Source organism: Sciurus vulgaris (genome assembly GCF_902686455.1).
Source record: "Sciurus vulgaris genome assembly, chromosome: 4".
NCBI lineage: Eukaryota > Metazoa > Chordata > Mammalia > Rodentia > Sciuridae > Sciurus > Sciurus vulgaris.
This window is the reverse complement of record NC_136464.1, coordinates 125021354-125035761: the sequence shown is the minus strand read 5'-3', so window position 1 is coordinate 125035761 and position 14408 is coordinate 125021354. Positions and strand designations below refer to the sequence as shown.

The 14408-nt window shown below is 33.0% G+C and overlaps 1 protein-coding gene across 8 annotated transcripts in view; it reads right to left on the bottom strand.

The window, feature by feature from the left end:
- Window positions 1-14408, bottom strand: part of PCDH9 (protocadherin 9) — an 864633-nt gene that overhangs the window by 796545 nt on the left and 53680 nt on the right. For 3 of the 8 annotated variants that reach the window (XM_079136488.1, XM_079136489.1, XM_079136495.1), the window contains exon 3: window positions 5757-5933. The exons of the other annotated variants lie outside the window; for them this stretch is intronic. In XM_079136488.1, the coding sequence (XP_078992614.1) occupies window positions 5757-5933 (177 nt within the window). The remainder of the gene's footprint in view (window positions 1-5756; window positions 5934-14408) is intronic. 8 annotated transcript variants of the gene reach the window in all.

Genomic DNA, 14408 nt, shown 5'->3' with positions numbered 1-14408 from the left:
CTTTCCTAAATAATATACATGTGCACAAAACTAACATTTGTGGATTATAACATTTGATGAGATAAGAAGATAGGTCAGGCTCTTTCTTGAATTGAATTATATTTAATTTCTCCTAAGATATAACCATTTCAAAATACATATTAACTTTCAAAGACTCTAACTCTCTGGAAAGATTATCTCTAGAACTTTAGTTTCAACACACTGCTTGATTGAAGTGGGCTGGATATATTCTGTTGGGAATTTTGGTATAACTTAATTTTATATAAGTTCATCTTTTATGCTCCATACCAAATACCTCAAGCAGTGTTGACTTCCACTTGCTGGACTCCTAACTCACAGAACCACCATCAAAAGCCATTCCTATCTGATCACCAGAAGAAATTCTTCACAGAAGGTCAGCAGATTTTGACCTATTTCCTGACCGGCAGGAGTCCGCATCAGAAAATAAAATTGGCCATACTTCAATGCCCTCTTTTAACGCTCCCGAGCGAGTGGAGAAGATGAGCTGCTTCAGAGTCTTTAACATCTTTCTGCACATCAGAGGGAAAGGAAAACTGATCGGGTACCCCAGACATTACTATTTCAGTAATAATGTATTCAGGAAAAAAGACAGTTGACTATACAAAACTGTCTGTGAATACGCAACTGCTGTGCTCTGAACCAAAAAAAAAAAAAAAAAAAAAAAAAAAAAAAAAATTAGCTCTTTGATTTGAAGCCACTAAAAAAGGAAAAAAAAAAAATCTTTCTTTAGTATGTCATTACATTCAGTAGTGAAATTTAGCAAAATTAATGAGAAAATATGGTCAAAATCTTGGATGTAATTTCACATTCCTTTATTTGCTACCCAGCTCTTCCACATTTAGGTCATGATGCTGAATAGTTAGGACAATTAATTAGCTACCAAATATAGATAGTGACACTTTTTAAGTTTGGCTTATAAACCAAGAGAAGTAACCTACTCCTGGCTCTCACATGTTTCGTTACTGTAGCAACTCCCTGTGTATGAATGAGAATCAAAAGGAATCCAATATAAAGAAGCACCCGCAGATCTTAGCCAGTCCTGATAAATAAAAATGTGGAAGTAAAGGCCATTGCTTTCAATTAAAATCGCACCAATTGTTCATAAATGTATCAGTGTTTAATGGAGATGAACCCAGCTACTTTCAGGTATCATATATATTTAAGAAATGATCTATAATGCCATGTTTGAAAAAAATGATATCTTGAAGAGTGCTTTCAGAAAGTAGATCAGGTATTTTAATTTCATTTTTCCAACACAGTTATTAAAAATTATCATCTAGAGGTGCTTTAACTTTAAAGTTTAAATTTGCTTCACTATCATTATGTTCCAAGCATTTAAAATTCCAGAACTGGGGTTGTTTAAAACAAAAAAGTTTCTTTACAGCAAAGAAAACAGTCAACAGAGTAAAGAGATAACCCAAGGCATCAAAGAAAATATTTGTAAACCTCATCTACAAAGGATTGAGACAGAATATTTAAGACTGTCTCAGACTCAAACAACTCAATTGCAAAAATAAAAAATAAGAAAAAATAATAATGTGACTGAAAACAGCCACTGAATTTATGTAGACATTTCGTAAAAGAATACATACAAACAGTAAGCAGGTATATGATAAAAAATGCTCAACATCATAAATCATCAGGAAATTGAAAAACCAAAACCACAATGACATATCATCTCACTTTAGTTAGAAAACCATTATCAAAATCACAAGAAAGCAAGTACTGACAAGGATGTGGAGAAAAGAGAAATCTTTCAAACCACTGATGGGAATGCAAGTTAGTATCGCCATTATGGAAAACAGACACCTCAAAAAATTAAAAATAGCACTACCATGGAATCTACCAGTCTCACTGCTCGATATATGTCCAAAGGAAATGAAACCAATATGTCAAAGTGACTTCTGCATGCTTATGTTTCCTGCAGCACTATTCGTACTAGTCAAGAAATGGAAATAATTTACATATCAACTGGTAAATGGATAAAGATAATGCTATATTACACAATGGAATGTAGTAAATCTGGAAAAAAAGGATAGAATCCTGTTGTTTGTGACAACATGAACTAAAGGTTATTATGATAAGTGAAATAAGCCATTTACAGAAAAGACAAAAACCACATGGTCTTACTCATGCTTGAATATTAAAAAAGTTGACTTCATAGAAATTTAGAAAATAATAATGGTTACCAGAGGCTAGAGAAAGTAGTAGGGTGGAAAGGATGGTGAAAAGTTAGTCAACATATACTAAGTTACAGTTAAAGAAGAGAGTTTCTGTGTTCTATTGCAGAGTAGGGTAACCATGGAAAACAGTAATATATTGGATATTTCAAAATGTTAGGAAAAAGAATTTTGTAATTTTTATCACAAAGAAATTATAAATGTTTGTGAAGATAAATAAGCTTACCCTAATTTACACATCATACAATGTGTATTTTGTATTGAAACATCACATGCTACATCATAAATGTGTATAATTTTTTGTGTGAATTAAAGAGATATACTTAAAAATAAAATAAAATTCCAGAGATTCCTATAACCTAACATCAAAAACATTAATCTCCTTAACTATAAATAAATGTTAACATCTTACTTTACCTTGCAGTAATACATTTAGTTAGTAATTACAATTTTTGGTTTTAGTTATTCATATGCCAAAAAGTAGACCAAGAGGAATGTTTATTCTTAATCCTAAGGCTTGCTCCATCAAATGACTCAATTTAAACACCATGTAATGTTCTGCAAGTTGTTTACCTACAAAGTGTTAAGATACAGAATATTGAAGAAACTCAAACAAAAAAATAAAAATAAATACAAAACTTAAAAATAAACTTAAAAATTTAAACAGATCACTTACTGATTTATGGAAGGGTTTCCAGAATACACAATTCTTTCTTTATGTAATAACCAGTGACTTACTTTTTATTGTACATTGTTAGGAAAACTATCAATATACATAATCTCAGTTTATTAGTGATCTGAAATCACATCACAATAGAAAAAGCATAATTACAGCCAATAGGAATTTTGAAACAAAAGATATAAAGAGTTCCCTGCAGTTTACAAAGGGAATAAATAACATGTTTCTTTTCATTTACCTTATTATAAAAATTAACTAATGGAAAGTTTAGAGGATTTAGTTTTTAAGTTATTAATCCACTCTGATGTAGTTATGAGTTTCAATCTCTGCTCACTGCCAAATGCACCTGCATTGACACATTGCAATTATAATGCATCGTTAAGATTTTTTCTTCTGCTATTCTAACTGCCTCAATACATTTTTTTGTGACATTTCGACACCTTTTAAATAACATGGATATATATTTCAGCTAAATTGTTAAAAATACAGAATATATCTAGAACAGAAAAACTAAAAACTTAGCAGAAGCATATAACATAGGAATCCAGCTCTGTGATGCCCTGCCAGACTCCCACACCCCTCTAGCCTCACTATGGCTTGCTCTGCTCACCTTCCTTAGCTGCTCAATCAGAGCTTATTCTCATCTTAGGCCTCGGAGACATTGTGCTTTCCATGCCTGTGATGGTCTCATCCTGGTTTCAGTTTATCTTTTAGCTCTTCAGACAATGAACTCTTATTAGTTGACTTGTTGACTATACATTTCCATGAAAGCCCCAGCAGGGGAGAATTGGGACATCTTAGTGACCACAGCATCCCTGGCCTGTAAACAGGGCCTAGCAAAGTATAGGTATTGAGAATGTGTGTTGAAAAACAATACGGGAAACAATGAACTCATAACAAATTTTAAATCAGAAAAAATCTTTATTGGAAATAAAAAAAAATTGTCTATTATTTTGATATCATTTATTTTTCTCTGTTTGCTTTTTCATTAGTGAATTGTGTTGAAGAATAAAAAGACCTTAAGCTAAGAAATAAATTACAACATAAATATGGCTGGATGTTATAAAATGCAATGACTTTTATTGAGATCATACTATAAATATTGCTTTGCATGCTGGATTTTAAAGTTCATCCAGATATTACTAAAGTTTCAGTATGACATTGAAATCTAAAGCTGACTTTTGTCACTGTAGAATGTACTATTGTTTACATTAGAATTAGAGTGAACATTTTGTAGGTGTTATGTTCTGTGATTAAAGATCTTACAGTTATCAACTCCTTTTCATCCTCAGTTGTTATGATGTTGCTTTATTTTGTAAATGGTCATGAATACACTGATCTAAATGTCAGAAGATTGAACCCAATAAAAAGAGAACATCCTTCTTCTATTATCTGTTTCTCCATTTCTCCCAGGGAAAAAGTAAGTCATTCTCACCTATATTGCAAGTGGCTCTCCTTGAGAAGGTTTATTTTTGGAGCCTAAGTCAATTTTGGATACATTATCATTTAAAAAATATTTTGGGGCTTGAATGAGGATTGATTGTTATCTTGTTTTTAAAAAATAAGTTAGTTTCCTTGTGATTTTTAAAAAGTTCCTAGGATGCATTTTCATTTGTACATTTTCTTGGTATAACAAATCATATTTGAATAACTAGTTTGTTGAATTATGATTCCTTCTTAACAGCCTATCACACCCTGTAAGTTAGAAAATACATAACTCTACTCATTCTGCAAACTTAATATACTTATTACAAGTAATGATTTAGCAACATGTAAAACAATACGATTAATTTAGTTTTCTAAATTGTTTTTCTTAAGTCTGAAATGCTGTGGTGTGGAGTCAGCTTGCCTACATGGGTAAGATGCCTGGTTCTGCAATAGATTCTTATGAAATCCAGGTAGTAACCCAGAGGCTTCTGGTCAGAATGATTTCACGGATTCAGTCCATTCACAGTGGGCTTTTGGACACCTGCTCTAGGTTGTACATTAGAAGTTGGGGATACAACACTGAACCAAAGACTGCCTTCACTACACTTACCCATATTTAACAGAAAAGACAAGCAACCATATATTATAGGTAAGGTGCTCGTAAAGATATCAAATTTTATTAACAGAATAAGAGGCCAGGGAGTCATGGTGGATGTGAAAGCTATTTTAAATGAAGTGTCAGCAGAGGCTGTGACATTTTCATAAAAAGATCGGGTGATGTGTCTCAGCAGTTAGGTGCCCCTAGGTTCAATCACCAGTACAAAAAAAAAAAAAAAAATGCATAATGCTGGAATATAGTGACTTACAGAGAATAGACAGTCTCTGTGTACCATGTTTGCATTTGTGCATTTGTCTGCCTAAAAAAAACCACAACTTCATCACAATTCCTGTTGTCTTAAATATATTTTTTCTTTGATGCACTAACCCTGTAAAAGACTTGGCATGGCACAAGTAACCATGTAAGTTTAGAAAAAACACTGTAAAGCAAGGTTCTTAACACTTTGTGCCCTTAGTCATTATAGAATTTGAATTTTGGTTTCTTGACCTATAATAATAATATCCTTCCTTATTCATGGATTCATAAGAATTAACTATGATTTATTAAATGATCAGTCCAATCTAAGAATAAAATGTTTAGACTACATTATTTGATGTTTTTAAAAGGTTATGTGTGTCATTTAGTGAAATGGTTTAAAGCAGAGAGAAACCAGACTGTACAGGTGTTAATCAGTTTCTATTACTTAATAACATCATGACTCTCAAAAAATTGAACTCAGTGGTGGCTATGTTTTCCCTTATTTAAAATGAAGAGGATAATAACTGTACTTATTTTATAGTATTATTGTGAGGATTCAAGATGTTAATATAAAAATCAATAAAGTCAGTACCTGTCTTTGATAAGAACTGTGTAACTCCCCAGTCCATAAAGTCAAATTTACTGTTTCATAAGTTGAAAAGCCACTCTTCATCAAGCTTTCACTTAACCATAGAATGGCTTTTGATGTGGCCTTCTGACTCATTTGCTTCAAGTCAATATCTTTTTCTTTACAAGTGTTGACATTCCCCTGTGGCAGAAAAATCAACAGTTTGAGTCATTTGCTTTAAATAATGAACTGAGGCCTAGTTTTGGCACCTATCCATTTTGAATTTGCTTCAGCAGACTTTTAAAAATACTGAAGTTCTAAGACCTATTCTGTCTGAATATTTGTTTTCTTTCCCTTTTATTCATGATTCCACCATGACTGTAAATACAGTGTTATGATCAGACTAAAGACAGATCCGCTATCTGAAGCTATATTCATAATCCACTGTTAGTAGTAGCATTAGGACTAATGTATGAAGGGACGTAGAGTTACTGAAATAGTCAGAAACCCAGCTTGCCCTAATGGATCCAAGGAACAAAGGATAGGAAAGCAGAACTGTATTCAAGAGCTTAAGGTCACATCCCTGCTATTTCAAAAAGAAACAAATTGCTTTACAGCAATAGATAACAAAAGCTCATATTAAAAAAGACAAACACAATCCTGGGAGAGAAGAAAATACACTGATAAATGCAACTGTGTTATAGACAACTTCTCTAAAAAATAACTTATTATCCAAGAGCTGGTGGAAATCCACATTCACATTAATGACAAGTTGTGACAAAACCTTTATTCTTGCACCCTTCTTCTGATGTAAGCTATCTGATTTGGACATGATTTCAATATCTAATCCCTCTGCTAAGCCTCAGCATCATATCACCATCTTATATTGCTGTAGTTCAGGAACATTGATGCTAAAGACTGATACAAAATGTTCATAACCATGGAGAAATAAACAAGGAAGAAGAGGAAATATGGAAAGCAAAATAGTTTTACACAAAGAATATGAAAAAGGATTCCAGTGACTCTAAAAATGGTTAATAAGAATACACAGAAAAATGGCCAAAAAAGTCTACCGATTGTCAACCATCATTTAATGTTTATTTAAAATATTGTCCTAATCTTTAAGCATTTGAAATCTTGTATTTGAAGGAGCTCCACTTTCTCTGAATCCCTGAAATGCTTTTTAGAATAACTTCATAGCCCTTTTATGAGGAAGAGTAGATTCATTTTATCATTTCTAGGTCTGAGTCAGAGTTCCACTAATTGTTTAATGAGTGTTGGTGGAATAAGTAGTCAAACTATATTTTATGTATTCTTTCTGACACTCACATATTCACAAAACATTGCAGATTCTTCAAGTTCAGAGACATTATCCTACTTCCCTTGGTAACAGTGGTAGTTATCATCATCACTGTAGAAAATCAATGTTTGTTTATGAATGGAGACCACAATCATAGTCATACCACAAAGGAATGACTGCATTTGACATGAAAACCAAGGAAGCAAGTATGAAGCAAGAATTATGCAAGTTTTGAGAATTCATCTTTTCAGGAAATCAAAATAATGAAATTCTCAAATTAGTGTGTATGTATATATACATACACACACATATGTATATATATATACACATATATGTATAATTTCAATGCTCATTGCCATTTGTATTCAAACTTAATATTTCATTAATAAAATTCATGATTTTGATATTGATATGTTCCAGTGCTCTGCATTAGAAAAGTTCTATTTTTATTGTAAACAAAAGCTCTAGCATAGATGCTTTATAAAATTATTGTGGATTATACTTTTTTTAGCTAGAAACTTATAGCAGATTCTAAAGTGCTTTTTTTTTTTAGTTATTATCATTGATATACTCCACAATGAACAAAATAGATTATTTTTAAGCCAAACAGAGCTTTAACTTATTCAGTAGCTTTTGAGAATGCCATGTCAATTTTCATTCATAATATCTTAACAGTTACTGAAAAATCCAGCAAAATCTTCATCTGTTTTCCTAATAAGATATTTAAGAGCAACATATTTTATGATTAAATTAGTAAAATTTCTCCTCTTAACCAAGATCTTGTGTACAAGAATTCAACTTTTCAGTCCATATTTTCCTTTTCTACATTTTTTGTCCAGTCATTGGTGAAAGACTCACATGGGTTTTTGTTCCTTTTTCTACTGTTTCTCACTGACTAAGTGAAATTATAATGTGGGCAATTTGCGGGTAAATGAATGTAGTTGGAGAATATGATGCTAAGTGAGATAAGCCAATCCCAAAAAGCCGAAGGCCAAATGATTGCTCTGATAAGCGAATGATGATACATAATGGGTGGTGGGAGGGAGGTAAGAATGGAGGAAGGATGGATTGTATAGAGAAAAAAGAGGGGTGGGGAGTGGGCGAGGGAAGGAAAAATAACAGAATGAGACAAACACTATTACCCTATGTACATGTATGATTATACAAATGGTGCAACTCTACTTCGAGTACAACCAGAGAAACAATAGCTGTTCCCCATTTGTGTACAATGAATCAAAATAAATAATTTTTTTAAAATGTGGGCAATTCTTCCAGCTTGCCGAATCTCAGGAATGTATCTTTGCAGAACATTTTGTTATGAGTCTATTCTTCTTTCAGAACATTTACTACAAAATACCTATCTTCATAGTTATATGTTGGTATCTCACTCTAAATGGTACATTCTTTGAGGATAAAAACTTTTCTATGTTATTCATACTTTTGAATAATGCATTAGTGCTATAGCATTATGAACTATCAATTTAATTTTACTTATGTCATTTTGTAAAGTTTTATTTAGTATTTGCATTTTAATGTTTCATTAAGAAAATTTAATACTTACATAATCATGTGAGCCCAATGTTCAACCTTGAAGAAATAAGAACTGATGTAATGCAACTATAGACATTACTTGTTTGCTTGTGAATGGAGATAGCAATTATTCTCCTAACACAGAGGAATGTATTTCACATAAATTTTCAAGAAATGTTTGCTAAAGTTTTCTTAGAAATTATTGATAAACTCTACTGTAAAGGGATTATTTCTATACCAGATAAAGAGGGTGGCTTTCTAGAAAAACATAAGAAATATTTGGTGAGAAATATCATTCTGTTTGTGAGAACAAAGGAGATTCTATGAGACCGCCCTTAAAAATCACATTTTTGCAATATAACATTCTAATGGACACATGACAGAAAATGCATATGGAATATATTTGCCAAACGAAGTGGGAGCTATGGGGATGATTCAAAAATTGTATGAAGTCATGGCTCAGAGAGAAAAGTGGTCACAGTACCTTTGGAGTGATCAAAGGGTGATGCTCTAAATTTTGATAACTCCTGGCCTAAAAAACTGATCTCTTCTTTATTAAATAATGCATATATAATTTCATTTTTATCAAGCGGGAGCATAATTTCATTGATGTATTTCTGTTATTTTAATTTTTCTTAGTAGATTTTCCTATGAGAAATATTATTTCTTATTAATTATATGCACTCCAATTCAATCTTCCATTATTTTTACTGGTGCATAATAGTGGGAATCACCGTGACCGATAGGCAATCATAAAAATATACTAGTTGGTGAAGAATTTTAAAATGAGGGCACCAATGACTTTTGTACTTCTGCATCAGAATTGAAACTTGATACTTGAGCCAAGCCATTGAGCTACCTATGATCTCATTTGCACTCTCAGGAACTAGACCCAGGCAAAATTAAGTTTGTAATGTTTTAACTCTGGTTGTGTTATGCATTCCTACCAGCACTTTGAACAGTGTCATGCATAGAAACTAGCCATTTGAGAAATTATCCCTCAGGATTTAAATCCTGCCTGGGTGATTTATTGGTTCTGTGATCTTGGATACCTTATTGGAAGCCACTGAGGCCTGAGTTTTCTCTTCTATAAAGTGGTGATAATAATACTTTCCTACATACTGGGAAATTGTAGAAGTGAATGAAATAACCTGCATAAACTACCTATTAGTGTGACAGGCACATTGTAAGCCCTCAATAAATGAGAGCAGTTGCATTTATTTCCCTAAAGGGTTCACTGCTAGAGGTACCTGCTTTTCATTGGCTGCTCTAAAAGATGTGAAAAATTTCAAAACACTAAGGACACATAATATAATAGAGATGCACAGCTAAAAATTAAGAAGACCACTTACTAGTTTTATCACATCAGATGAAATTTTGAACCTCTGCTCCTTATCTGAACATTGAGGTTAACAGGATTATTATGCAGCCTAAATCCATGAATGCATGTTAATGTGTGACAAAAAAAAGTGCTCAGTAAATATCAGCTTCTCTTCCAATTGCTGTCATGGGACTATTTCAGGCATCCTTTCTGTCCTTCAAATCTCAAGTGCATGTCAGCTCTACCTAGTATGGCTGTTCTTGCAGCCTCTTCTGGCAGACAGAATTCGTGACGGCACATTTGCTAAGTCTAGACACAATCCCAGCATCATTCTAAACACAGCTCTCCAGGTAGCATATATTAATTCATAAGAGTTGGCAGAAAATTATAACACCTATGCCCTTCCTATAGGATGCTCAGCCAATTCAAATGACTTCAGCAAACAGGCAGTAAAAATAAATAAATGAAGCTAAATGAGGATTAAGATGAAATAAGGCAGCAAAGGCATGGTTTCCAGTGATGAGAATAATAGGTGGTAGTGAGAATCATTCAAACTCCAGTGAATAACAGGGATTGACTCCAGAGGTTGTTTGTGTGTGTATGTGTGTGTGTGTGTGTGTGTGTGTGTTTGTGACTATTCAGAAATGGAGTGATTTTGCCAGTTCATGCAAATATTCAATGGAAGCTACTGTTTTTTGATTTCTAAGACACCGGCAGCTAATTCAAAATTAAAATATTGTATGACCAAGTAATATAAGGCAAAAAAAAAAAAAAAAAAAAAAAAAAAAAAAAAAAAACATTAGAAGTTTGCAGCCAGATGCAAAGTCTGAAAGCAGGGAGTCACTTAACTCTCCACAACTCTGTTTTTCATGTTTCTGAAAATTTAAAATAGCAATAAAATGTTTACTTAAGTATAAATCAAAGGAATAGAAATTTAGAATATCTTGGTTTCCTTGTACAGAAAGACTGAAAAAGGAAAAAAAAAAATGGAGCAGGAGGAGAGGATTGAAGTTTATCTACATTAAGTTATTTTTTCCTGTTGTGGTCTTGAATAAACAGAATTTGCAATTTGTTATATAAAAATAACTGAAAATAGGGGTGGATAGTGAGGAGTTACATCCTCTGAGAAATACTGATATTGAGTCCTGCTTCCTGTGAGAAGCATTAAAGCAGAAATGCAAGGGTAAATAGTTTAGACCCTGGAAAGGTATATCCTTTAAGATCAGCAAATTATATATATTTTTTTCCAACTACAACCCTAATTCACAATATCAGGACTTGTGGCTCATCTGTCAGTACTTAGCTCCATTTTCTCCTCTGTGGTCTCACTGCAGGAGTTTCACAAGATGGAAAATTCACTTAGGCTACCTGCTCTAGATAAAAGTCTGGAATGGCGAACTCACATCCCAAGAGCCTCTGGTACATACTTCAGTTCGACAGAGAAAAATTTTAACTGCACTTGAAAGAAAATGACCCTGGAAAATAGGTTAGCAAGGCAGCAGGAAGTGTGAGCCTCGATATGTTTTGAATTTCGAATTCTAAGTACTCTTTACAGGCAGAAAATGATGTTGTATGCCTCTAGCTAAAAGACAAAAATAAAACAGAACCCCACCACCCTCCTATCAAACCATAAACCTCCTCCAAGAGGCTTGATCTCCAAAGTTGCATGCATGAATTATTTGTGCTTTAAAAAAATCATCTTGTACACAACCGAAAGTTAACTCTTTTCAACTTTCGACAGATTTTACTTCTCAAGTGAAAACTAACCAATAAAGGGGGCAACAACATTTACTGGTCCATATAATTTAAAGATTTTAAACATGATAATTAATGTATTGATTTTATTTCATTTTTTATGAATTCAGAAAAATTAAAAGTATCTTTACTTTGCTATAGACCACATGGTCTTTGTATAAAACATTGTTTAAAGCAGCAAGAACATTTATTTGTGGGGAAATGAATTTGTGGAGAATATTTTATGGGAAAATTTGTGTCTCTCTCTAAAGTACCCACAACTCTAAACATACCACTTCTCCTTTGTACTTGTAGATAAAGTACTAATTTTGAAGCAAAATACTGACAGTATGATATCTACATAACAGAGACAGACATTGAGGGAAAGAAAAAAACATGAAGGAATTTACTGCTTATTAAATGGTGCTGTTTGCACCTTAGCTAAAAATGCTATGCTGTTTTCTCTATAGGATATAAACATTGCTGATGATAAACACAATTGTAATAAATTTCTCTGTACATTGAGCCAATCACCAAAACTTATTCAGGTAAGCATGAGTGAAGTGGGGAATTCAATGTGGGAGACCCTTGCTGTAGCGTTCAATACAAGACTAATGCCTCTCTCCTAGAATTCTTATTTCCATCCTAAATTGACCTTACATTAATTTATTTTATTTTAATGTCGAATTGATTTTTAATGAGTCACTGTAAATTTCAAAGAAAATTAAAGTCTCTTTTTTGTCAGAAAAATACTTATTCATTGACTTTGGTCTAAACAAAACTAAACGCTCTTTGATAAAAAGGCATTTCCATAAACTGAAAGGTTGCAAGGAAATTTGTTTTTGAATACCTCTTGCATGATGTGCCCACATGTGTGTAGAAGTGAGCGTCCTTTGTCAAATTCACCTCCACATGTACAAAATAATCCTCTAAGCTTGGACTGTCAGTTGTGCATGCCTGTGAGATCTATGATCTTCCTCAGAGAAACTAGTTTTTTAACAACTAAAACAATTATTATTGTTACAAAGTGATCTTTATTATTCCTGATAAAAAGGAATCTTACTTGGTTCCTACCTATCCCAGTCTAAAATGTGTCACAAATACATCATCATGATGTGTATAAGTAGAAAACTTCTTCTCCCACTTATCGTCCCATACATAAACCACTTTAGCCATCTCTAGGAGAATATGCATAGCTTGGAACGAACAGGGATATTAAAAGGCCCAAACTACCCTAAGAAATAACAGATTGGTACCCATTTATACAGATGGTGATGTCTGTTTAAGATGAGATCTGGCTTCTCATGGTTCACCTGAGCCCTCACCTTCTACTTTCTTAATATACCACCCATTCCATGATGCTCCCTATTTGGTGTTCAGAGAGTATCTTAGATGAATGGAAAAGACCTCCTAAATACATTTTCCCTTGGGATGAGAAAGAGAATGGAAACTTAATTATCATTCAAATTCAATATAAATAGAATAAAACACTTATTTCTATAAATCCAAATTCACCTAAAACTCATGCCTCCAATTCCATGCCTTCATTAATGTAAACCCAATTATGAAATTACTTCTGTAAAATTCCAGCACTCACTAAATTTTAGAAATACACAAACATGCAGATATGAAAATGAGTCAAAGGTTCAAACAGTAGATCCAGAATGTTTTCACTGCACAATCCAGGGAAATCTTTTTGTTGTTGTTTTTTGGAACTGGTCTGTTCATTCACAGCAAGAAGATGTTTCCAGCTGATGTGTTTGATTGAGCTAGCTGATAAGTTTTATTGCTCTCATGTAGACAATGAAACAAACGCCTAATGGGGAAAATTGCATGGAGTCTAACTTGGAAGCAAAGTTAGCCTCTGGCTAGTACGTATGTCCAACTGAGAAGCTAGTTTCAATCCCCTATAAAGTCTCAAATGCAAAGCAGGAACGAAAGACAGAAGACGGATGTTTCATTAAGATAGATGAACTCAAAAAGAGCGGTGATGCAGAGAAAGTTAATAAGGGAAGTAGGAATAAGTGGTGTTGTGATTATTACCAACATAAAGCAAATTGCTCAGGGTCCCATAAGTCTTTTAAGGTTCAATCCCCCATGCTTAACCAGATGATCTGCCTGGATCTTCACTCATACATCTTGCCCTACTCTTCCCATTTGCTTCTTTTTCAACTAAAAGGTACTTTCAGGACAGTGTTAAGGCTTTTGACTAAAATCATTCTACTATCAAAACATTATTATTAAAGCACCTATTGAATGATTTCCAGAAATGAAAACAAAAAGCAAACATGAAAGGGAGGGTCTTTATTAGGACTAAAAACCTGTATTTAGAAATATTTCAACTGTAGCTCTCCCTGGCTTCACTTTCCCATGGCAATAAAATTTTATACAAAGTGAAAATAATGTATCTGCAACAAAACAGTAAGTAATAGCAGATTATTTCCGCTCTTTATCTATCCTTGTCTGTCCCATAATCCATCTGGTTTTGTTATGGGGTTTTCCTTTCTTTCAAACTTCTTCTGTAGCTACTTTACTTTAATCTGTTCAATTATAATAAAAATAATTATTCTTGTGATCTGATTATTACAAAAATTAAAAGTTCTATATGTGATACAGATTTGTTGTCAGAAAAAAATTTAATTATTGTATAACCTTAGCAACTATATGATCTCTCTTAGTCATAACTTCTTCATCTCAAAAAATTGGGATAAGCAATCATACTTTCTTCACAGGTTGTTGTGAGAATAAAAGTGCCCTTTGGTAGTGTTATATTTTTGGTGGGGGTGGTTAC